The 25519-nt window shown below is 45.8% G+C and overlaps 1 protein-coding gene and 1 long non-coding RNA gene across 4 annotated transcripts in view; one reads left to right on the top strand and one right to left on the bottom strand.

The window, feature by feature from the left end:
- Positions 1-25519, bottom strand: part of PARVA (parvin alpha) — a 145507-nt gene that overhangs the window by 45018 nt on the left and 74970 nt on the right. The window contains exons 1-4 of one of the 2 annotated variants that reach the window (XM_070491139.1): positions 24769-25115; positions 4713-4802; positions 4563-4633; positions 1814-1916 (exon numbers count right to left, since the gene is read on the bottom strand). In XM_070491139.1, the coding sequence (XP_070347240.1) occupies positions 1814-1916; positions 4563-4633; positions 4713-4802; positions 24769-24796 (292 nt within the window). In that variant the 5' untranslated portion in view covers positions 24797-25115. Of the gene's footprint in view, positions 1-1813; positions 1917-4562; positions 4634-4712; positions 4803-24768; positions 25116-25519 lie in introns of those variants that run through there. The other variant, XM_014844161.3, reaches the window with a different exon arrangement.
- LOC123279112 (uncharacterized) lies at positions 8751-17798 on the top strand. Of its 2 annotated transcripts, none has more exons than XR_006516979.2 (4): positions 8751-8943; positions 9658-9785; positions 14460-14566; positions 15054-15186. It is a non-coding gene; the product is annotated as an uncharacterized lncRNA (long non-coding RNA). The 2 variants fall into 2 exon arrangements; XR_011495890.1 differs by lacking the exon at positions 8751-8943 and adding an exon at positions 9231-9353 and having other exon boundaries at positions 15054-17798.

The following is a 25519-nucleotide window of genomic DNA, read 5'->3' as shown; positions in this document are numbered from 1 at the left end:
GCGTTTTCATTTCCTCTCCGTGTTCAGTTGCATTTACAAGCCTTTAAATATTAACACTCATTAGTATTGATGTTTGAGTACTAAATCAGGTTAGCTTCCTAGAAATTACTAGATTTTATATCATTCATTCATGCATTCAATACACATTGAATCAATATACATTGATTAAGTGCTAGGCAACCTGCTAGGCCTGGAGAAGAGTGGATAGATAAATAAGACATGGGTCCTGCCCTTGAGACGCCCACACACATTTACATAAACAACTTGGAGAGTCTCATAGTAAAGGCATGCATGTGTATTGTGCGTGTGTGTGTGACTCTCTCTGTGGGAAAACAGAAGGGCACACGGCTATCACTTCTAGGTGTGATTGTATTGTCAGGATATGAGAGGGAGGCACATTCGATTGATTCTAGAGATTGAAAGGATGAGAAATAATGAATTGGCTTGGTGGATAAAGGAGGAGGGGCCTCAGAGGCAGAAGGAAGAGCAGGGGCAAAAGGACAGACGTGTTAATATGCACGGCCTACGTAATAATGTAGCAATGGTATTCACAAAAAATAATAAAATCAACAACGCTGAAAAGGATGAAAGACATTTATTGGGCCCTCACCACGTCAGGCACTATTCTAAGTGCTTTCCATTGCATGAGCCACATGTGTGAGAGTGGCGGGAGGTGAGGCTGAGAAGACGGCCAGGGGTCGGGTGATGAAATGTCTTGAATGTTGTGCTAAGGGGCCTGGACTCTGGCCCACAGGTAGGGGAGAGCAAGTACTGGCAAGATTAGACTTAGGATTTAAATAGGTTCCTGCAGCTGTGTGGGGAATGGATTGGAGGAGGTGAGATAGGGGGCAGAGGGGTGAGTCCGGAAGTTGTTTCAATAATTCAGTCAAGTGAAAATGGTAGGGAGGATGGATGCAGAGAGAATTTGGAAGCAAGAAGAAATGGGCCTCAGAGACCTCCCACAGATCTGGGGGTGGTGAGGAAGAAGGGAAGGGGTTCCATGGACTCAGAGGGGAAGAAACATCTTTAGGAAAGTGGATGAGCTCAGTGCGACGTGCCCGCAGGTGGACAGCTAAGAACGAGAGTTGAGCACTTGGGGCAGAGGTTTGGACAAGAGAGAAGATAGGCAACAGTGAGGGGATGTCCAAATTCATTCAAGATAAGATAGTGCCATTTGACACTAAGATCACCCTGAATTCACCTTTCTCCCCGCCACCGCCTTACCTTTTCACATGAACAGGTGTGAACTGGCGCAGGGTTATATCCCTTTCAAAGCAACACACCTAGAGACACACACAGAGGCCCGACATCACAGAGGCAACACTCCCACATACTTGCACCCAACCTAGAGAGGGATACACAGAGGCACACACACATATACACAGGCCCATTGGTCAGAGAGGGGTACACACACAAGTCCACAGATCACAGAGGTGCACACACATGCACACACCTCTCCCCCCTACACACATGTAAATATGCCTACGAGGCCACAAGTTTACAATTTTCTGGAGAGGCTGAGGCGTGTTTCCCATAGACAGTGAAGTCTATTCATCTACCCAGCTAATGACCCTTGACTGCTAGGGGGAGCGGCCCCATCTGGTCATCAAGACCCCCTTTGCAATCACGCATATAAGACAGATTCCAAGAGGACATCTACAGGCTCCACTGTGTGTCATCCCCGACTCTACACATTCAGATTCCGCTCCGGGTGAACTGCTGTGAATTGAGAACACTCCTTCTCAGCAGGAGTAGGTGGTCCATCCGCCAGCAGATTAGAGACATCCACTGCAACATTCAACTCTCCTCTCACCAAAAAGCTTCTGCAGGACTTGGCCGTCATATAAGTCTTCAGCCAGGTCTTTCACAATGATTCTTTCTCCCACCAGCACATCATTAATCCAGTCAATTAATACCTACAGAGAGAGAGAATAAGAGAAGAGTCATGGAGTATTTTCTTATTCACCAGCTTTCTTATCCTGGACAATTAGAATCTAAATAAACTCCAGATTTGGAAAGCAGCAGAATTATCCACATGACTGACTATGGGGACAAGTAGCTGTGAGCGTGAGCCCCAACGGTCCTGTCAATTTTCAGATGCAAACCCTTCTAGTGCTGGTGGCATCAGTGTCCCAGCTAATATCTTCTGGCCCCCTACCATTCCTTACTCTAACGGCCAGCAACACTCACACAGTGTTTGTCTGAGTGGCTTTGTACCAGGTTGAAACCCCAGCTTCACCCACCACCTGGTTTGTGTACCTCTGTTATCCGTGGACCTCTGTATGTATGTGTGTGTGTGTATGCATGTATGTGTGTCCGTGTGTGTGTGTGTGTGGGTGGGTGTGGACCTCCGTGATCTATGAACCTAAGGCAAGCTCATTATCTGCTCTGAGCCTCTGATTCCGCACCTCTAAACTGAGGATGAAAATACCTCCCACATTAGGTAGCAGAAAAGAATTGTATACGACAAGGGCCAAACGCTCAGTAAAGGCAGACCTTACTAATAAATAAAGCGCTCTCCCATGGATGACATTTGGCCAGGTGGTTACTGTGACCCCTCTGTTCAGGAGGGGAAATCTAACACAGAAGTAAACACATATCCGCCCAAGGTCCCAGAGCTCAGTGGACAGAGACAGGAATGGAACTCTCGTCCACCTCACTGCAAAGCTCACGTTCTCCCCCTGTGCCAGGCTCCCTCTCCGGGGCCAGCGCCGTATCCTCGGCTGTATCTTTGCAGCGGTCATTACTGAGGGCCCTCTGTGGTCAGGCACGGGCAGAGGCAGTCCGCGTGAGGGCCATTTAGTCAATCTACACCACACCCCTGAGAGGCAGGGAGCATTCGTTCCCTTTTTCAGGCACGGAACTGAGGCCTGCCCAAGTTAAGTCCATCACCTTTCTTCTTAATTTTTCCTTTTTTGTTTAAGATATTATTTATATACAATAAAATTAACCAATTTTAAGTACATAGTTTGGTAAAGTTTGGTCATTGTACACAGTCGTGTAACCACCACCACAATCGAGTTACAGAACAGTTCCCTCACCCCAAGAAGGTTCCTTTGGTCCCTTGGTACTCGATCCCCTCCCCTGACCACAGGCCTCAGGCAACCACTACAGTTTTCCCTCTTTGACGACTTCATATAAGTGGACTCACAAGGAACATTGCCTTTTGTGTTTGACTTCTTTGACTTAGCATAAAGAGATTGCCTTATAACAGAGGCAGCAGCCGGGCAGGGTTTCCATCCCTGGGTGCAGCTTGGGGCCTTCACAGAACATTCATTCATTCATTCATTCACGGTGAGGAAGATGGTCCCTATGCTAACATCCATGCCAATCTTCCTCTATATGGGACACTGCCACAGCATGGCCTGATGAGCGCTGTGTAGGTCCGCGCCCAGGATCTGAACCTGTGAACCCTGGGCCGCCGAAGTGGAGGGCGTGAACTTAACCACTATGCCACTGGGCCAGCCCCCAGCATTTATTAGTACTTGCTGTATGTCACACATTGTGCTGGATCCTGGGGGTACAATGATGAAAAACAGAGACAGTCTTTAACCCCAAGCAGCTCCCCATGTAGTGAAGGAGACAGCGGAGTATAGGAGTATATGAATATTGCACTATCACGTGGTGACTACAAAGATGGAACTAAGTACAGGGCCCGCAGCAGCACACAGAGGGGCTCAGCGACCGGATGGGCTTTAGACAAGGCTTCCTGGAGACCGTGACCCGCTCTGATTTCAGGTGGAAGGTAGGTAGAGGCATCTGGTCGGAGGGGCTGCCTGGACAAACGCAGGGTCGGGGGGAGTGCCCGAAGCAGGCACGGTGTGCATAGGAGTTACCACGAGCAGGTCCAGAGTCCCTGCGTTGCCAAGCAGGAGACGGCCTGAGGTTGACGAGGCAGCTAGAGCACGGAGACCCCAGATACCACCCCCCGGAGTGTGGGTTCAACCCGCAGGTGATAGGAAACTACACACAAATTTTGAGCAGGAAAATGATATATTCAGATTTACACTGTGAATGAGTTGCTCTGGCAGCCAGTGACTTTTTGTCTTGTTTTAAGACTAACTTGGAGAAGTTGAAGAAAAACACAGGACAGGGACTGAGAAGGAGTTTGAAATGAACATTTTTTTGAGGGGTGACCACATGCTAGCCCCTGTGCCAGATTCATTATGCACAATATTTCATTTAATCTCATTTATTTCTGTTTGAATGGCCTTTCTAAGACTCACTTTCCTCATCTGTAAAATGGGAATGATACTAAATCCTACTTCACAGGATGCTTTTGAGCATCCTTGAGGAAAGCAGTGAACTGTCAGATCCTGGCAAAATGAGCTTCTTTTCACTGACTTCTCTGGCGCTTAGGATGAACACCATTCGTTGGGCATTTGTCATGTCCCACTTCTGTTCCATTTTAGATGTCCACTTACTGGACCATGAGCCATCTGTGGGCAGGGACTTCCGTGACTTTTTACTCTCTCTGCAGTGGCTCGCATGGTGCCTGCACAGGCCAGGTGATCTACAGATGCCCGGTAAATCTGGGGGGGCCCCTCCTGCTTTCCTCTTACCTTCATTAGTTCTTGAAGTTTTGGGTCGCTGCGGGAGTTTGGATCCACCATCGTTCGCACTTCATTCTCCTCTTTAAAAAGAAAAGGAAGTCAGTGGGGTGGCTCCACTTGAAGGCTTAGACTACCCCAGAGAACAGGAGACCCAGTTACCTAGCATCGTGTCCTCAGGGTCCAGCTCGAAGGGGATCGGGCTGAGGGGCAGGTTGATGGCATTCATGCCCTCCTCCTGAAGCTCTGATACTGCAAGAAGAAAGAAGCACGGAGTCACACTGCAGCCTCCAGACAACAGGGGTGGAACTCCCTAACAACCGTGTCTGATACTGATAGCGAGAAATAAAACCACTCAGGCTGGGTGACAGCTGTTACTCAGTCTGCAAGCGATTCCCTGCCTCTCCTGCTGAAAGGACCGAATTGTCCCCTTCATCTCACTCTTCTGGCTGCCACCTCACCTGCTTTCCTCGGAGAAATAGGGAGGTTCCGTTGGAGAAATAGGGAGGTCCTGAAGACACAGAAAGTTGCCTCCTCTCAGAAGCAATCTCAGAATAAACAGAAGGGAGGTGGGCACTGACTCTCTCTTAAGTCTCTGCCTTTTGCCACTGCCACCCATCCTTCAGGGGCTTGCTGTCTGGTGCACAGTGGGGGCCCAATAACTGTTGACTAGATGAATGAGGTCACCAAGTTAAGGCTACATTTATCCTGTGAGCCACTTCCATGCTCAGTTCAACCTTCTTCTCTCTTCCCTCCTGATTTGGCTTCCCTAAGTATTTTCTGATTATCCCACCTCCCTCCTTCATCCCACCCCAGCTGCTGCTCGAGAATGCCTCAGTCAGGCCTCTTCCCTTCAGCTCTAATGAGCTGTGGGCCCCAGGGCCAGGCACCTCACCTCTCTAGGCCTGTTTCCTCAGCTAAACATGAAGAGCTCAACTGGAAGACCAGCAAGTTCTTTTCCAATTTTCACATCCTAGAAATCCACAATTCCACTTTCCTCAGGAAAAATAAAAAGAGTTCAACGACCACGAAAGACTTCCTGCCTGCTCCCTTCCATGCACCCATCCCCCAAGTGAAGCCTTAGTAAAAAAAATTCCTCCCACAAAACTAGTTGTGTGACGGACACTTGCTGAGTGCTGACCTTGGATGACCTCTCCTAAAGGCAGTGGCTTAAATCCGCTCACCTCTGTTCAGTTCCAGTTCGGATAATTACTTTTCACCAATTAAGCACAGAAAGACCATTCTCTCTGAAGGCGTTGGTCACCAAAAGGTTCTTAAAGAGCTAATATGGCAGCTGCAATCAACCTTAATAAAAGCAATGTCCCATCTTTCCATTTTATTATTTTTTTTATTGACTCTGGCCTCGCTGATTGCCAGCATATACTTGCAAGAACTCTTAAGTACAAGGCAGTCTCTTACAAAGACTCCTTTCATATTAGCAACCTCACTGATGGTTGCAGTTGGCCGGGAACGAGATTGCCTAACAAAGAGAGTGAAACACACTCTACCCTAAGGAGACACAACTTGCATTATGAAGCTGGCATTTCGTCCCGCTGCTGTGGGCCCTGGACATTCATATGGGATAACAGCCAGTCACCATCTTAAACCTCCAAATTCACAGATATGCACTGCTCTATGTAATTCTCCTCCATAAAATATAACTGAAAAATATAAGCGACAACTTTGAGGCTTAAGGGATTCTGTAAGTATAGGATTGCATTTGCTCTAATGAAGAACAATTGCTTCATTACACTTCTATAATTTCTTCTAATATTCCTCCTAGGACTAGCAGTTTGCTTTCTTTTCCAGGCTGTTTCTCACAAAGAAGCAAGATTTTCATTACTTAACAAGCACTGCCGGCAAGCAATGGGCAGTGGAAATAAAGTCAGGCTTACATGTGGGAGCAGGGCTGGCCTTTCTGGCTAGTGGAGCAACTTGCTCCTGCCCAGGACCTTCTCTATCCACATGCTCCCCCAGGAAATTGGATGGCATTGTCCTAGGTGGTCTGATATATCCAGAGGCTGATGACATCCACACCTAAATCTCCAGCCTTGGCCTGACCCTGAGCTCAGGCTTACTCGATGCCTCCTTCCATGTCTATTAACAGAGATCTGAAATTTACACATCCAAAACAGAACTCTGATGTCTAACACCCTCACTCCACCCGTCACAACACTAAAATAAGACCTGTTCTTTCTCTACTCTTATCCTCCTCAGTAAATGGCACCACAATTTATACAATGATTAAGCCAAAATCCGAGGAATCACCCTTAATTTCTCCTTTTGCATCTAACACATTGGTGAGTTTTGTGGGCACCACCTGCAACACAGGACCCGATTCCAACGCTGCCTCCCTGTCTCCACCACCATGATCCTGGTTCAGCTGCTGCTATCTTCCACCTGAATAACCAGAACCACCTTCTAAGGGGTCTACTGCTTTCTCAAGCACCCCGCTTCCCCCTCCTTCCCCTAGTGCAGTCAGAACGTTCCATAAAGGTGCAAACAGGATCATACATTCTCCCGCGTTAAGCTTTCCTCTGGCTTCCCTCAAACTCACAACAAACTCTCTACAAGACCCTCTCATCAGCCCTGCCGCCCTCCCCTGTTTTATTATCTTCATAGCACTCATCATAATTCTTGTTTATATGTCTGTTATCTATCTCCCCCATCAGAATGTAAACTGCGTGCAGGCAGGCACTTTTTTCCATTTGTTCGCTATTAGATCCCAAAGAGGAGTCAGACTGTCTGGATCGGAATCCAGGATCTGTCGCTGACTAGCTGTGCGGCCCTGGGCAAGTTCATCACCCTCCAACCTCGTACACCTCAGTGTCCTTACCTGCAAAATGGGAACGATAATACTGCCTACCTCCTAGGGTTGTTGAGAGGATTAAAGGGTTAATACATGAAAATCACTTAGGAGAGTGCCCAGGACGTGGTAAGACCTATGTAAATATATGCTATTATGCTATTATTATTATTACTTAAAACAATACCTCATGCATTTTAAGCACTCAAGAACTATTTATCGTGGGGCTGGCCTGGTGATGCAGCAGCTAAATTTGCACGCTCCACTTCGCTGGCCCAGGGTTTGCCGGTTCGGATCCCAGGGGTGGACCTACACACTGCTTATCAAGCCATATTGTGGCAGGCGTCCCATATATAAAGTAGAGGAAGATGGGCATGGGTGTCAGCTCAGGGCCAATCTTCCTCAGCAAAAAAAAGAGGAGGATTGGCGGTGGATATTAGCTGATGTCTAATCTTCCTCAAAAAAAAAAAGAACTATTTATTGAATAAATGAATAATCAAAACTGTTCAAACCACCCTTCAATTGCACAGGTTATGAGTTGAGGCAGAATCTGCCAAAGTAGTGTATAGGATGCAAAGAAGGATTCCAGCTCATCCTTAGGGAGAAAAAATTTACCTTTTGGCCTGACCCTGTGTGCCTGTGCACGTGTGTGCGTGTGTGTTTGTGCTTGTGCACATTTCTGCGGCAGCATTTCCAGCTTACATTTTGTACAGAGAGAAAAGCCGCACCTGTCCCCAGACCTCTGTACAGCCAGGGCCAATTTGTGAATATGGAGATACCTGCATCTTTAAAGTGTGGCTAGAAATGCAACATTCACAGCCAGGACTTCTAAAAGTGGATCTGAACAGGATCTCTTTTTACATGTAGATCACTGTTAAAAATGTTTTCAGATGAAAAATCTCCAGTGAGAAAAACTCCCCTCTGCCCTGCCTCTTTAATTCACTCACAGAGACATAACAAACCCAAGAAGAAAGGCTGAGATATGTTTGCAATTGGAAATGTTTTTTTCAGGAAATGATTTGGTACAGGAACACCATTCCCATCCCATTAACTGCTGACTCCCAGCCAACTGTTTGTAAAAGTGAATATGCAAACTGCGCGGTTCAGGCTGGGCACCGCCCCATGGGGCCACATTAGCGGCCACTTTCCCAAAACAGCCCGCCCGCTTTGGAGGTTTCATTTCGATTACACCAAAGCAGGACCCCGCAGAAGCCCCTCGCCAGCCCCTGCGCTCTGCAAGAGAAAGAGCTGCAATTGGATTTTCTCGGCATAGAACACGAAGATGATGTTTATCCTCCAAATCTCCTCTAACAATCTAAAACTAGGTCTGAACGTGCAGCCCTCGGTGTCTCGCAGCGCCGTTAGTCATAACTTAATAAACAGAGGCAATGCCCAGCGGGAGGTCGGGCTTGGGAAAGCAGGGTGATGGACTCAAGTCCTGAAGCGCTCGCCACGAGAAAGGCGCTCGGGCTTTTCCGGGAATCGCAGTCAGACTCTGGGTCCAGCTGGGCAGCAGAAGACGTACATGGGAGACTGAAGGAGCTGGATTTGAACCTTACTTCCATTGTATCAGCTGTGGAACCTTATGTAAGTGACTTAACCTCCCTGAAATTCAATATAAAACAATGCTCTATAAAACAAGGGTGTAGCTGACACTGCTGGTTTCCTTCCCCTTGTATACTTTTGTCTTTTTCCCTGCTGAAAGAAGCCTCATGCGGTGCCAGTACACACCCCTTCCTCTTATGTCTCTAGGTGAGATCCTGATTGGTTTAAGCTAATCATGATAATATCAAGCCCCTTAGCAGTGACTGGTTCAAGCATTGTCATGTGATACAATTCTGGCCAATGCCATGAGAGGAAATTTCTAGAAGCTTCTAGAAAAGTCTTCCTCCGTTTTAAAGAGAGGCCCAAGAAAGAGAAGGTATCTCTCTCCTTCTAACCATTATTGCACCAGGATGTTATGTCTGGATTTGCTGCAGACATTTTGTAGCCACGAGGTGAGTAAGCCCAAAGAAGAAGCTAATAAGCTAAGGTTAGCAGAGAAGAAAGATAGAAAGAAGGGGGTTCTTGCTGATACTGTTAAGCCACCATCCCTAGTGCCACCTTAACTCTATGTATCTTGTTATAAGAGAGATAATAAGTTCCCTCATTGTTTAAGCCAGTTGAGTTGGCCTTTTCTGGAGCTTGGAGCCTGAACTCCCTAAATGATACATAGGACACTAAGATTATTAAGTTGATGGATGAATACAGTAGGTCTGCAATGAATGGTAATTTTCTTTTCCTTTTTTCCATGAGAAACAGAATAGCTGCAGGCATCTCTTACACTCCAGAGTACATACAGGGACTCAGAGAACACCAGGCAGAAAACAAGCATAAAGAGAAGAATGGAGAGAAGTTTCTAAGAGTACAAAAGGGTCCATTTATGCAAGGCAAGTAATTTCGTTCATTCAACCAATAAACACTACTGGGCACTTCCTGTGAAGCAGCCCCTGTGCCAGCAGTGGGGATAAGGGTTTGGGGATTTGACATGGGTCTGCCTCAATCTGCTCACAGGTGGTGAGAGAGGCAGGCAGATAAACACAATGTGCAACACGCTGCACTCGGGTGGGAGACGTGTAACGAGCGGGCTGTGGGAGCTCAGGTGGAAGGAACAAGGCTAACTTTAGATGGAGAAGACTGGGAAGGATTCCCAGAAAAGGGGATATTTGAGCTGGACTTTGAAAAATCTAAATCTTTATCCAACACAGGTGCCCCACAAAAGGCACATCTTGTGTAAAAACAGCAAGGTGTGGACAAACGGGGCAGGTGTTGAGAGAATGGTGATTATGTCTGAGCACCGGGAATGCTGGGGGCACGGAGGGGAAATGGGGGGAAGGAATAGAGAAGCAAATAAGTAGGTGGGGTCTGGAGTATCAAGGGTTGCAAATTCATTTGTCGCCAGCACTCCCAGGACCATGCTCCCTGTGCCTACAGACGAAAACAAGCCAACCAAACAGACCAGGAAGGGCAAGAGAATAGCCAGGATGTCTCTCTCCTTCAGTGCAAGTGGGCCCCAGTGAGACATTTGGACTGCTCTAGAGCCTTATCGGGATAACTAATTTCTGGTCCTCTTGAAAGCTACTAAAGCTCCCTAAATTTCTAAATGGCTCAAGGGGCCCCCCAGAAGCTTTTGGCAGCTAGAGAAAACTACATTGTCTGCTCAGCAAATCCCAACAATCTTCCTCTATGTGAAAAATCAACCTGAAACAACAGCTACAAAAATCTACAGCTAACATCACACTTTAACGGCGAGAAACTAGATGTTTTCCCCCTGAAACTGGGAACAAGGCAAAGATGTCTCCTCTCACCCGCCTATTCAAAATTCCACTAAAAATCCTACCTAGTATAATAATATAAGAGAAGGAGATAAAAGGTATACAGATTGGGAAGGAAGAAATAAAACCATCTTTGTAGACGACATGATTTTCTATGTAAAAAATCCCAAAGAATTGACCAAAACAAAACAGAACAAAAAACCCAAACACTTAGAATAAGCAATTATAACAAGGTTACAGGATACAAGGTTAATATACAAATGTCAATTGTTTTCCTATATACCAGCAATAAATGATTGGAATTAGAAATTAAAAACACAGTATTATTTACAGTAGCACTCAAAAATGCAATAGTTAGATATAAATCTAACAAAATATGTACAGGATTGATGTGCAGAAAATTACAAAACTCTGATGAAAGAAATCAAAGAAGATCTAGATAAATAGAGAGATACTCAGTGTTCATGGATAGGAAGACATAATATTGTTAAAACGTTAATTCTTCCCAACTTCATCTATAGCTTCAACGTAACCCCAGTCAAAATTACAGCAAGCTATTTTGTGGATATCGACAAACTCATTCCAAAGTTTACAGAGAAAGGCAAAAGACGCAGAGCAGAAACACAGTATTGAAGAACAACAAAGTTGTAGGACTGACACTACCAGACTTCAGGACTTACTAGAAAGCTACAGTAATCAAGACAGCATGTTACTGGCAAAAGAACAGATCAATGGAACAGAATAGAAAACCCAGAAACAGACCCACACAAATATAGTCAACTGATTTTTCGTAAAGGAGCAAAGGCAATTCGACGCAGAAGGGATGGTCTTATCAACAAACGGTGTGAGAACAATTGAGCATCCATACACAAAAAAAATTAATCTATACACAGACCATACACTCTTTACACAATGTAACTCAAAGTGATCACAGACCTAAGTAGAAAACACTTTATACCTAAGTATGAAATTCCTAGAGAAAAATGTAGGAGCAAATCTATGTGATTTAGGGTTTGGCAGTGAGTTTTTACATACAACACCAAAGGGACAATCCCTGAAAGAAAAATTGATAAGTTGGACTTCATTAAAATGTCTACTCTGCAAAAGATATTGTTAAGAGAATGAAAAGATAAGCCATAGACTGGGATAAAATATTTGAAAAATACATATCTGATGAAAGACTTGTATGCAAAATACACATAGAACACTAAAAACTGAATGATAAGAAAACAAACAACACAATTACAAAATGAACAAGGGACGTGAAGATACGTCACCAAAGATGTACAGATGGGAAATAAGCACATGAAAAGATGTTCAACATCATTTGTCATTAGGGAATGACAAATAGAACAACAACGAGACACTACTACATACTTACTAGAATGGTTAAAACCAAAAAAACTAATAATACCAAATGCTGACAAGGATGTGGAGCAAGAGAAACTCTCATTCACTGCTGGTGACAATGCCAAATGAGATAGCCATTTTGGAAGATAGTTTGGTAGTTTCTTATAAAGCTATAGTCTTACCACATAATCCAGCCATTGTGTTCCTAGGTATTTACCCAGTTGATTTGAAAACACATTTACATAAATCCTGCATATGAATGTTTATAGCAGCTTTATTCATAATTGCCAAAAGCCAGAAGCAACCAAGCTATCTTTCAATAGGCAAATAAACTGTGGTACATATGATGAAATATTATGCATGATAAAAAGAAATTAGCAATAAAGCCATGAAGAGACACAAGGAACTTCAAATGTATAATTCCTAAGTCAAAGAAGCTAGTCTGAAAAGGCTACGTAGTGTATGATTCCAATTATATGATATTTGGAGAAGGTGAAACTATAGAGACAAAAAAATCAGTGGTTGCCAGGAGCTTGGGGGAAAGTTGAACAGGCAAAGTACGGAACAATTTTAAGAGGGTAAAACTGTTCTGTATGACTGCGATGGCGGACACATGATTTTATGCATTTGTCGAACACACAGCACAAGGAGTAAACCTTAATGTATGCAAACTTAAAAAACCATTTTGGAGGTTGGGGAATCCAAGGATGGAATGCAGACGTGACAACAGAATCTGACTGTGCAAGAGACAACCTCACTGAAGGAGGTTAAGGGAATAGCGCTGACCTAAATATCACTGGAAATGAGTGAAGTCTGTGAGACCAAAGGAAAAAGAACCGCATGTAAGCACTGTAGACTAGTTGATAAAGTTATTTCCCCTAGGGGTATGGGTTAATAATTCTGATACTGCTATACATGGACAATACTGGAATTGAATAATCAAGTAAATGGATGGTAGATGGTAAAACCAGGTTTCTCACTGTTGGAGTAGAAGTTTACAGATAAGCAAGGGAACCAGGCTGGGATGATCCACATGGGAACAGATTAGAGTTGGAGACATCAGTAAGAACGCATGCTATCTTAATATAGATACCGATGGTTATGTACAGAAATATTTAGGCATGTGTATATACATGAGTTAGTGCACACACATATATTTTTTTGCTCTATTTGCTGAGAGAGTCTAAAAGAAATGACACTCCAGTAGCAATAAACGGATCTAAGACTCAGATCCTGGTTTCTAGCACCATTCTCCAACAAAGGAACCAGGGCTCCTTGGATAATTGGCTGATTCTAGGACTGGAGAGGAAATACACAAGAGAGGCTGGAAGCAGAAAGTAAGGAAGCTGGAAGAATTTGAGCCACAAAATACATACGGTAGTATTGAATTATAGCCCAAAGCACAAAATAAATATCCATAAATCCATACTGACATAAATGACTGATTCAATTAATAAATGGAGGAGAAGAGACAAATCTTCTTGGTAGAATTCCAAATAATTTATGGATCCGTGCCCTCAAAGGGGGAGAGCACAACCCCCGACTCCTTAAATGTGGGCTTTGCATAGTGACTTCCTTCCAAAGAGTACAATATGAAAAGGGAGAAAAAGAGTAACTTTACAGCGGAGAAAGCTGACAACCACCACCTTGGCCAGGTGACCATGGTCAACATCACGGTCGTAAGTCACGGGATTTGATGTGATATGAGGAAATAGCACTTGCCTCTGCGCTCTTCCTTCCCCAAACCCACAATCCCAGCCTAATCATGAGAAAAACACGACACATTCCAATAGAGGGGTATCCTAAAAAATACTTGATTAGTACTCCTCCGCACTATCAAGGTGATTCAAAACAAGGATAATCTGAGAAAATGTCACAGCCAAGAGCAGCCTAAGGAAACAAGATGGCTAAGTGTAATGTGGTATCCTACATGGGATCCTGGACCAGAAAAAGGACATTAGGCAAAAACTAAAGAAATCTGAATGACCTAGGGATTTTAGTTAATAATAACATATCTATACTAGTTCATGAATTGTGACAAATGTATCATCCTAATATAAGATGTTAATAAGAGAGGAAACTGGATGTAGGATAAATGGGAACTCTCTGGAGCATCTTTGCAATTTTTCTGTAAATCTAAAACTACTGCAAAAGTAGTCTATTAAAAAAAAACTCAACCTAAATTTGCTGTTATTTCCAAATGTATACAGAGTTCACTGGGGGGAAATCCGTGATTTTATGGGTTACACATGTTTCCTCCTATCACCAAGGAGACTGTGGTAATTTATCCCACATTCCCTGAGTCCTGTGGAAGCATCTATAAAGCAGGGAAAGCGCAAGAACCTTTTCAAAGTCCCGTAGCACAAGCTGTACTCAAGAACCCAAGTTTCCAGGAAGAAAGTACAAAAAAATTTTTTCTCGTTGTTTGTTTTTTTCCAGGGCTGAAATGAGAAGATAGAGCTCCCTCATAACTTCGGGACTACTGGCTGGGTCGTTTCTGCTTTCCCAAGAGGGGGTCTGTCCCACTAGTCCAACCATAACTGAAGGTACAGTGGTCTCTTTAATGCTTTTCTCCAGAGCTGCTCTGGAAATCAGATCTATCCATGGTCCCCAGTGGGGGTCTTTACACCGTGGGCTTTTGCATTAGTTTTCTATTGCTGTTGTAACAAGTTACCACACACTTGGTGACTGGAAAAAACACCAATTTATTATGCTCGTGGTTCTATAGGTTAGAAGTCCAACATGGCGTCACTGGGCTAAAACCAAGGCACTGGCAGGGCAGCGTTCCTTTCTGGAAGCTCTAGAGGAGAATCTCTTTTCTTGCCTTTCCCAGCTTCTAGAGGCCACCTGCAGTCCTTGGCTTGTGGCCCCTTCCTCCATCTTCAAAGCCAGCAATGGGGGTCGGGGGGGGGGCAGATTCCTTCTCACATTGCATCACTCTGACCTCCTCTTCCGCCTCCCCCTTCTACTTTTAAGGACCCTATGATTACACTGGGTCCACCAGAATAATCCAGGACAATCTCTCTATTTTAGGGTTGGCTGATGAGCAACCAAAATTCCACCTGAACCTGAACTTCACCTTGCCATGCAAGTCAACAAATTCACAGAGTCCAGGGATCGGGGTGCGGACCTCTGGCGGGAGAGGTCATTATTCTGCCTACAAGAGCTTTCTTGGTTAAGGGGACAAGTTCTGTTCTTAATACTCACTCTTTCCTACAACATGTGGGTTCACTTTTCCTCTCTGTGAGATTGCCAAAAGAAAATGCAAAATCCCAACCCCCTCCACCCCAGCCCTTAAACCAGAGGAGTTTTATTACTTTTAACTAAAAGGATACTTGTTTCAGCAGACATAATACAAAGCATCAGGTAAACATGGGAGCCAGCTCGTGGCGGCCTCAACAGATTGTCAGGCTCTCACCACGCTCCTCTCTACCTGACACAGCTGTTTAGGCACCAGGGTCTGACATCTGGCCCTGGGAGCCCAGCCAAAAAGCGGAATTAGAGGATGGTGTCGTGATGGGAGCTGACAGGGGCTCCATAGTCCCGAGTCTTATGGTTTCCACCAGTGTCTTCACGTTGGTCAGTTTTATAGTCTCTGCAGAGTTGGAAGGCTGCCAAGCAAATGGCCCCTGGACATTTATTCATTGTTCAGCCAAGCATGTGATACAGCTGCCCTCCAACTGCAAGGAAGCACAGAGGCAGAGAGAGAGATGTCCCATTGGCGGGCTTCAGGCAGTCAGATCTATGTGAGCTGAAAGATGGGTGGGGGGCTCAAGGAAGCCACGGGAATTTAATGTAAATACTGCACAGGCACCGAGGGTCAAGGGGAAACAGCATGTCACTGTTCTCTGTCTTCTGCCACGCCATGCCCCATTATCTCTTTAGACTGAGAACCAGAACCATTTCCTTGGTTTTAAAGGTCTGCTCCTACTTAAGCAGAAGGAGGTATAGATGTGCTATCCTGGGAAAAGACCAAGCCACTGTGTGTGCGAGTGCATCCGTGTGTGTTCATACACCCTGAGCACTCCTAACAGCCTTGGGAAGACGACAGAACTTCATCTGGGACACTGGCTAATTGCATATGAAGTGTGGGTACTGTGAGCAACCCAGGGCAGCCAGCCTGGAAGCGGCACTACTGATCTCTTTCATTCGTAAAAATGTACGGGCATCTCTGGTGCCAGGGGCTGGGCCATGAGCTATGAATACAAAGATACATGAGTACTTCTGCTGGGGCCAGTTGGCTCCTGAAGGGCAGCTACCTTTGGTGGCCCTCAGAGCCCAGACAATGCCTGGCACTTGATAAGCACTCAGTGGGTGCTGGAGGATGCTTTAGCTGGAGAGGGAGGAGAAAGACATGCACACGAAGTACAGTGCAGAATGACAAGGGCCCCACGCAGTTCTGAACCACGTCCTGAGTGCAGAGCGCTCTTCTGCAGGGGAGGGAGCAAATGAGGAGTGAGTGGGCGATGCAGACGCCACAGGAGGCCAGGAGGGCCCCAGGCGCCCCGTGCAGCCTCTCCATCTCACCTGCTTTTGTCTCTGTGTGTCACCTGAGTCAAGTGTCCTTGTTCCATTTTCTACGGCTCTTTGAATTTCATGTCTAGATCCTTCTTACTTATTAATCCTGAACAGCCAGACATTTCCTATTCAGTGGCTCAATGCGGCTTAAAAAGTGCCACAAAACTACGAGTCCACTTGAATTCCCAAGTGGTGGCCTCTGTTGAAACAAGAGCCCTGGGAGTGGCCGGTGAGAGAACACGGCATTGTGTTGGACCAGTTCTCGTGGGCAGTTTCTAGGTTTGTCCGAAGGTCAGTCGGTGGCGTACCCTGAAGGAGAACAGTTCGTGGAAACTCCCTCCTGAGGGAACAATGATGATGGTGAGAGAACACACACTCACACTCCACTTCCTTTCTACCAGGCCCGTAGATGCAGCATTTTTTTTTTACATATATTAACTCATTTAATCTTGCCAACAATCTAATGAGTGGGTACTATTGTTATCCCCATTTTACAGGTGAGGAGAATGAGGCCCAGAGAGGTTATGTAACCTGACTAAGGCCACACAAGTAGAAAGTGAACCCAGATTTGATCCCAGGCCAGCTGGCTCCAGGGTTCACATCCTTAACACTATACTATACATTGTCCCAGTTTTATGAAAGGGCTTTTATTTCTTATATGAATATGTCTAGAACACGGTCACTTCTGTGTTCCCATGTAAGGCCAGGAGAAAGTTTATTAGGGAAAAATCTTGCATATGCTAAGCCCTAGAGGTTGCCTGGTCAGTCTATGGAGGCTCAGCCTCTGTGAGAACAGATTAAAACAAAGTGATATTTGAGCAGTACTTTTGTTTGTTGTAAGTACTGGGTTAATTTAAAAGAAATGGCTAGTGGCTGGCCTGGTGGCGTAGTGGTTAAGTTTGCACATTCTGCTTTGGAGGTCCAGGGTTCACTGGTTCGGATCCTGGGTGTGGACCTACACACCGCTTGTCAAGCCATGCTGTGGCAGGTGTCCCACATAAAAGGAGAGGAAGATGGGCACAGATGTTCGCTCAGGGCCAATCTTCCTCAGCAAAAAGAGGAGGATTGGGGGGGCTGGCCCCATGGCCGAGTGGTTAAGTTCACGCGCTCCACTGCAGGCGGCCCAGTGTTTCGTTGGTTCGAATCCTGGGCGCGGACATGGCACTGCTCATCAAACCACGCTGAGGCAGCATCCCACCTACCACCACTAGAAGGACCCACAACGAAGAATGTACAAATATGTACTGGGGGGTTTTGGGGAAAAAAAGGAAAAAAATAAAATCTTTAAAAAAAAAAACGAGGAGGATTGGCAGCAGATGTTAGATCAGGGCTAATCTTCCTCAAAAAACAAAAAAAAAGAAATGGCTAGGGGGCTGGCTCCATGGCCGAGTGGTGAAGTTCATGTGCTCTGCTTTGGCAGCCCAGGGTTCAGTTGTTTGGATCCTGAGCGCAGACCTACACACAGCTCATCAAGCCATGCTGTGGTGGCATCCCACATAGAAGAACTAGAATGACCTACAACTAGGATAGACAACTATGTACTGGGACTTTGGGGAGAAAAAAAAAAGAGGAAGATTGGCAACAGACGTTAGCTCAGGGTAAATCTTCCTCACCAAAAAGAAAAAAAAAATGCATAAAAGAAATGGCTATAAAAGAAAAACATGCTCATTTAAGAGAACTTTGAAAACATTAAAAAAAACTAAGAAAATAATCCTACTGCTTAGAGAAAAACTGTTAACATGGTATATTTTCTTACCTGCTTTCCTTTGCTTTACACACATACACACATTAACATGCTGGGTACACATAGTTCTATAGGCTGCTTTCATCACACCACATAATCTCATTACCTTTCCTTATGCCATCAAAAGAATCACTTTAAATGTCTTCCTTAATCTCCGTTGAAGGTGCACACCATACATTACTGAACCATCCCATAACTGTTGGACATTTAGGTGGTTTCCAATCTTGGGGGGTGGCTGAGTCTGGAAGGTTGAGTCATTCGCCAGCCATGAAGGGTGAGCGGGTGCTCAGGCAGCGGGACCAGCAAGAGTAGAATGTGGTGCCTCCGGGGAGCCAGATGCAGGGCCCTAAGTGAGTCTCAGGCCACAGGCTATTCTTCTCACTCTTTCATGGAGGAAGAAGCTGAAGTTCAGAAAAGTTAAGTGACTTCCCTGAAAAGTCCCCTAGAGGATGATCCAGACAGTTCACTATCTCCTTTTCCCAATGTCTTAGTACGGAGCCACTTGAAAGTGGGAAGAAATGCCAGGGAAAGGGGTGAGGGGCAAGGAGAATGACACAGAGACCCAGGAAGAGCCCCCAAAGGGGGCATGCATTACTGAGCCGGCTCCCTGTGGGCCACTGAGGCTCGCCCCAAGGGAGTTCTTTGAGGAACTATGGAGACTGTCTCCGCGGACTGCCCCCTTAGCTGAGGTTACCCCAAGGGTGCTGCCTCTCCATATCCTCAGGCTGCACTAGGTGTTGGTTGAGGGGCTTCAGAAGCTAGAGCTCTGGGACAGGACAGTGGAGGTGCCAGGTTAAGGCAGGACCCTGCTGGGTGCGCCAAACTGTCTACCACAGCCAGGCTGAAACAAGAGGTAGCCGGGGGTTGTGATGTGCAGTGCAAAAGCATCTGCTATGCTCCCCCAGAAATCTGGGGGCCAGGGTCCTCCGTCTCCTCTCCCCAGGAGAGAAATCCCAGGAGACTGGGTAGGACTTAAGAGGGTACATTTTTAGGAAAAGATTGGGAGGGGAACACACTCTTCTTCTCCAAGGAAGAAGCAAACAACAATGGACAGGCTGCAGAATCCTATCTTCACACGATGACAAGAGGCTGGCGCTGTTCAAAATAAACGTTTCCTTTGTCCCGACTCTGCTGTGCCCACAATGGAGACTCAGAGACGAGCAGGACACAAGTCCCGCCCCTGCCCCTGCCCAGGTCTAGGATGAGAGCATGCCAAGTAATGCTGGTGGGCAGGCGGCTTTGATCAGAGCACGACAGCATCCTGAGGAAACGTCTGGGGCAGGGAAGGGATGCCCCTTGTGCTGAGCTCCTGCCACAGGCCAGGCCCTGCATGGAGAGTTTCCATGCATTATTGCATCCCCACAATCCTTCTGGAGAAGACAAGCCTTCTTCTTGGGGACAGAGCTGAAGTTCTGGCACTAGTTCATTCATCGTCACACCATCATGATCACCGGGCTGAGTGAGGCAAGTCTACGGCTCCTTCATCTGATGGAGTGGGGCCTTGTAAAAGCTCATTCCCTTCCTCCCACCCTTAAGCACTTATTGAGCACCTGCTGTATGCCATACACTGTTCTAGGAAAGAAGAAACCCTTGCCCTAGGAGCTCACAGTCACGTATGCTCAGTCTCAGTGGGCTGAGGGCTGACATAGGCATGGTTCCAGGTGACAAAGGGAGCAGCAGGCTGGCCTTGCACTGCCAGGAGGGACCAGGGAGGGCTTCATGGAGAAGGCAGTGCCAGACCCTGTGTGGCTAGGTCTTTGTTTTGCCCTCCATCTCACTTACTACCATGTGTAATTAGACATCTGTGTGCATATCTGAAGAACACCCATCTCCTCCATTATTCTGAGCACTCCAAGAGGACCGAGGCCTTGCCCACCACTGCGCTGCCAGCACCTGACATGCCATAACTGCTTAACGCATATTTTCTGAATGAATGAATGATCCGTATGGCAGCGCTGGTCCCTGAGCAGCCCTCCCTTGCAGCAGAGTGCCACAGCCAAACAAACAGCTTCACCTCCTACATCAGAGCCAGACATTAATCTTGGGTGGGTCCGGGCTTTACGAAGAGGAGGATACGGAACTGGAGGAAGCAATGGAGGGAGCAGAGAGGGCACACGGGTGCTGGTTCTGAGCGTGAGGGTCTGAGACATTCACTCGGAAGCATTTTTGCTCGTCACTTGGACCTCCTCAGCATTAATGATGAAGTCTTGTCCCAAACTGGAAATCTGTGGACATCTCACTAGAAGTGGTAAAATGCTGCCCGTCATTGGGCATCACAAGGGCCATTGCAGCTCTCTGTTTTTTTCCTAAACCAACAATCCATGTTGACAGCAAATCTGTACAGAGAACCCATTAAAAGAAATTGTAGTAAATCGGAGATGCTTTAACTGTCTGGCGTTCTGCTGATTGCATGCCTGACACTTTCACTGTGGCTTCTTTCTGTACAACCTTCCATTTGAATCAATTCCCCGGATAATTACTGAGCCTTGACTACGTGCAAGGCAATGCACTGGGAGCCTCATTCCGGTTGCGCCTTCCAGGCCCAGAGCATAATTTAACTTATGGGCAGAAATAAACACGCACAACAGAAGCATAGAGTGACAGAGCCACAAGAAAGTGTATACACTATTTCAAAGATAACATTTTACTCAAGTGAGCAAGAGGGAGAGCTGGTACCACGCACTCATTGCTCTGTTTAAATGTGCATTCAGCAGCATTGCTGAGCAACTTTCCTGGGCCAGGGTCAAACAGATGAGTAAAACCCGGCTCCAGAGTACAGCACAGCACCCTGTGGGAGCCAACGCAGTATCACTGAACTCCTCCTCAAGGAGATGCTTCACTGGTTTCTTAAAGGAGACGTTTACAAGGTGAGGAGGGAGTGGGGGGCACACAACAGAGCAGGAGACATGAGGACAGGCACGTTTTCGGGAAGCTTGCTGGAAAGTAATGTGTTTGTAGGGTGTTGTTAGGGAGTTAAGCCCAGGGCCAGAACAGACAGAGGGTGCATTTAATTCTAAAATCAATGGGGAGCCACTGAAGGATAAGAAACGCAGAGTTTTGCAAGTGTGCAGGACAGCTGGGAAAAGGTTCCCTATTGGACCCCTCTAAGCAGAAGTCTTCCTGGGACGCATGGACCAGGATAAGGCAGTCTCAGCTGCCTGGGTGCTGGCGAAAAGTGGACCTTGGATTAATCCCAGCTCTGCCTCTTACTTAACTTTTCTTCCTCTCTAAAATGGGGATGATAATACACAGCTCACAGGTTTGTAACGAAGCATCGATGATAAAACACATACAAAATGCCCAGCATAGTAGGACATGCCGCAGTAAGCGTTCAGCAACTTTGGTCTACTGCTCCCCACCTTCGTTCAGTGTGTGCGTAGTGACACGTGTGCCCTGGGGGAGACACAGGGACCACTCAGAGAAGATCTAATGAAACAAGAATGACTTTGGCCAGCCAACAGAGCTCAAAAACAAAGTTGGAGGAAACTTTAAGAAATTATGATCTATCCCCTTGTCTTGGGTCTTAAACAGACGAAGAGAGGATAGTGAAAGGAGTAGAAAAAGGCCGCTGAAATGCTTTACAATGCGGAAGGACATTCTGGAGCAAGTGAAACGACCCAGGCGGGTTGGAGAAGGAATATTTTATGGGTGTTATGCAGACTTGGGGAAAGGTGAAGTCTGTATGGTGATGACACGGAGGTGACGGCTGTGGTGGTTTTCAGGGGTGGTGGTGCTACTGATAGTGGTGAGTGCATTTTGGGTGAATTTTCAGAGGTGGAAACAAATGGTACTCAATACCCACAGCACCCGGATTGTGGCCTCTAAATTATAATGCCATTTCCCACTAAAAGGAATCAGGGCTCCTGGGAGAAATGGCTGATTCTAGATCAGAGGCAGTGAGCCTGGAACATTTTGTTGCCAGAAACCAATAAATTATGAATTTCTATTAGGTGAGTCGTATCAAAGAGGCTTCCACTGGCCAAAGGAAAATTTGAGCACCCATAAGAATAAGAACTGCAATAGATTGAAACATCAAATATATTTAAATCCTTGAGTTAATAATGACGCTAGAAAAACAAAGCACAACACCACTCTAGTCACCTCCGGAGGAAGCTAGGGAACCCACTCATTCTGAAAAATGGTAAATAAAAGGAAGAATCTAACATTCATCCCATCTTTCTAAATGAAACCGTACCTGTGGCTGATTAAATACGTCAAGAGGGAAAGTTTACCTTCATAAAGCATTTCAGTCAATCAATGACGATGGAATAAATGAATTAGAATATAACCATTTGGAAACCCCTAATGAATTAATGCCTCTAGACAATGATCACCAACAGCTCCTCACAAATGAGGGACAACCAGATATCATGCCTCCCCTTCCCCCATCCCAAAGAGACACACGCCATCAGTCTTAGATCTACCAACCAATTTTCAGGAAACGCGGGGGTCAGAGGAACATGTTAACTGACACCATCAGGATACAATTAGCAAAATCTAGACTGTGGGAAACTCTATAGGTTTCTTCAATATATTTCAAGGAATAAAAGATCTGAGAGAATATCAACTATTTGCAATGCATGGGCCTTATTTTGATCTTGATTCCAACAAACTGTAAAAATAAAGAAATGAAACAATCAAAATTATGAGACTGAACAGCCAAAGATGTTAAGGAATTATTAATTTTTTGTCTACATGTAATATAAATTGTGTTTGTAAAAAGTATCCTTATCTTTAAGAGCTACAACTGAAATACACATACACTGAAATGATATATCTGGGATTTGCTACAAAAGAATCTTCCAGTGGGGGCTGAGGGTCAGCTGGGAGACATACATGAAATAAGACCAGCCATGGATTAATCATTGAAGTGGGTGACAGGTTCACTGGGGGTGTCCTACACTATCCTCTCTACTTTTGTGTATGTTAGAAGTTTTTTGTAGTAAGAAGTACTTGTCTTTTTCCTAGTACTTAAGAATTAGATTCTGGGTGCAGGGAGCAGAAGGAAACCACAGGCTTGTTTTGGAAAATAAGGAGGCAGATCAGGGCAAGCAACTAAGAATAAGGTCAATCTGGAAAAAAAAAATGCAACTAATGTGGCAAGCATAGATTAGTATTCTTAACATATAATGACTTCATTATAAAAATCCATAATAGCAGTCTATCAAAGCCCCTAAGGAAAGTTAATAAAATACATTAAGTGGTAATTTATATAAAGAAAAAAATACATAAATAACTAAATATTGGGGAAATATGCATCTCCATCGGTATCCATAGAGATGTAAGCGAAGCGACAAAGAAATGCCTATCAGGAGCAGCCTGGACCCCTCAGCACTTCCCTTGCCTCTGGTGTCTGCTCACCCACTGCCCTAGTCAACCAAAGGGCCAAGTCCAGCTCTGCTTACGAGCTCCCAGGCGTCAGTTGTAACCTCTGGATCCCTCTAAGTCTCCTGCTTTGCCCTCAGCGTTGCTATTCTCCCCCGCTGGGACCTTCAACACAAATGCCTTCCCAGAGGGTGCAAATGAGTGCATTCGGCGTTCATCATTGGGAGTGGGCTGATATCGGTGATGAAAGCATGTGGGTTCCGGGGAGGAGCCAGGTCTCCCAACCACACGCATTCAGGGGATCCACGGCCATCCCTCGCGCTCCCACGTGGCTGCAAGTTGCTCATGGCTACCCTTCTTACTCCTTCATTAATTATGGTCTTTTCAGAACCCAGATCAAGGAACCCAAACTGATGTAACCTTTAACCTGTCAAAATCCTTGGGGAGGCATTTCAGCCCAGCCATAAACCCAAACATGTGAATTTTCAAACCATGTTTAATCTGGGTGGAAGCTGAGTGGAAAGTCTTGCTAAGGTCTTGCATGCACATCCATCAAACCCATTTCAGTTCCGGTCTTAATCTATTTATTCCCAACTATTTGGGGGGAATTGGAAAGGCCCATTAGGCATTACTGATTATGAGCTCTTAAAGTAAGATATTTGTCCTGTTCATATTACTGTCACTAATGAGAATTACAGCACCCTCTCTGCTCCAGCTACGGAGCAGAGCTGGCTGTTAGGTCTTAGGAAAAGCATTTAGTAGGCTAATAGCTCACAGAGGCCAAAAGCTGCTTTCTACACTTTCAGAACGCACGCTTAGATTTACCATTATGAGGAATAGAGGACAGCAAGCAGTAAAATTAGGCAGAGCTTTTCTTTCATAAGTCCTTCGCCCCTTTATTTCTTTGTTCATCCTCATCTCCTCCCCCGACCCCTAAAAATCTTATACACACACACACACGTGCACACACACCATCTCTAACAATAGAGCTAGGCTAATGCGGATCAGATTGATATAACAAACCTTCAGAGGCAAGAGGAGGGGGTACCTATGATCTCAGAAGCCCAAACACCAGAGCTGAGCCAGGAGCTGGCCAGGGCACCCCCAGAATAGACTCACCCCGAGTGCAGCATGTCCAACTTTGTCCAGGCTCTGACCTACCTTTAGGGCAAAGTGCCCCGCAGCCCATGGTCTAGGATTTCAGCCACACTCATGGTATCTTCTGCCCAGAACCGACCTCTCCTTGCGGTGGCCCACACACTTCTGCTTTCAGAACTATAGGATCTTTCCAACGGTTTCCTGAGGAGAATGCTGCCTGCTCGATACAACTCTCAGCTCAGTGCATCAGTTGAGAACAAGTGGCTGCCTATATAATTTAATATGATGCCACATGAGACTCATAGACCTGCTGCAGAGCAAACAGGATTCTGCCTCTCGCCTCTAGGCAACTGGAAATCTGGAGTGCCTGCTTGTTTTTGCTCAGTCTGGGTACACAACTCAAGTTACCTGTCAGAGCTGGAGGCTGGGCTGGGTATTTTCAAGGGATCAACTGCTGGGGGCTGCTGAGAACTGAGTCTCATCTGGGGGGATCTGAAATTTCTCAGTCCACCCAGATTCAGTCATAAGCATCTCCTTAGGCAGAGGCAAGGTGTGGGTACAGTGGGGTGACCCCAGGCAACCCCGGACATGGCGGCCATGCTGTGCCCTCAACCCTTTTCTCCGTTGTGGGGGAACCTGTCCTTTCAGAAGAGAACCTGAACCCTCAGTTAGATAGTGAAGATGTGAGGGTATCCACACACACATTTCTAGGCCTGAATTTATAATCTTAGGTATGTGTTAAGGACAAGAAGAAAACTTTCTTGTATGTGAACATTTGTCACTATGGCCCTTTGGGTTTGTTGGCTGGTTGGTT

The sequence above is a fragment of the Equus asinus genome, chromosome 20 (genome assembly GCF_041296235.1).
Source record: "Equus asinus isolate D_3611 breed Donkey chromosome 20, EquAss-T2T_v2, whole genome shotgun sequence".
NCBI classification, from domain to species: Eukaryota; Metazoa; Chordata; class Mammalia; order Perissodactyla; family Equidae; genus Equus; species Equus asinus.
Note: the sequence above shows the minus strand (reverse complement) of the source record. Positions and strands in the feature narration are given on the sequence as shown.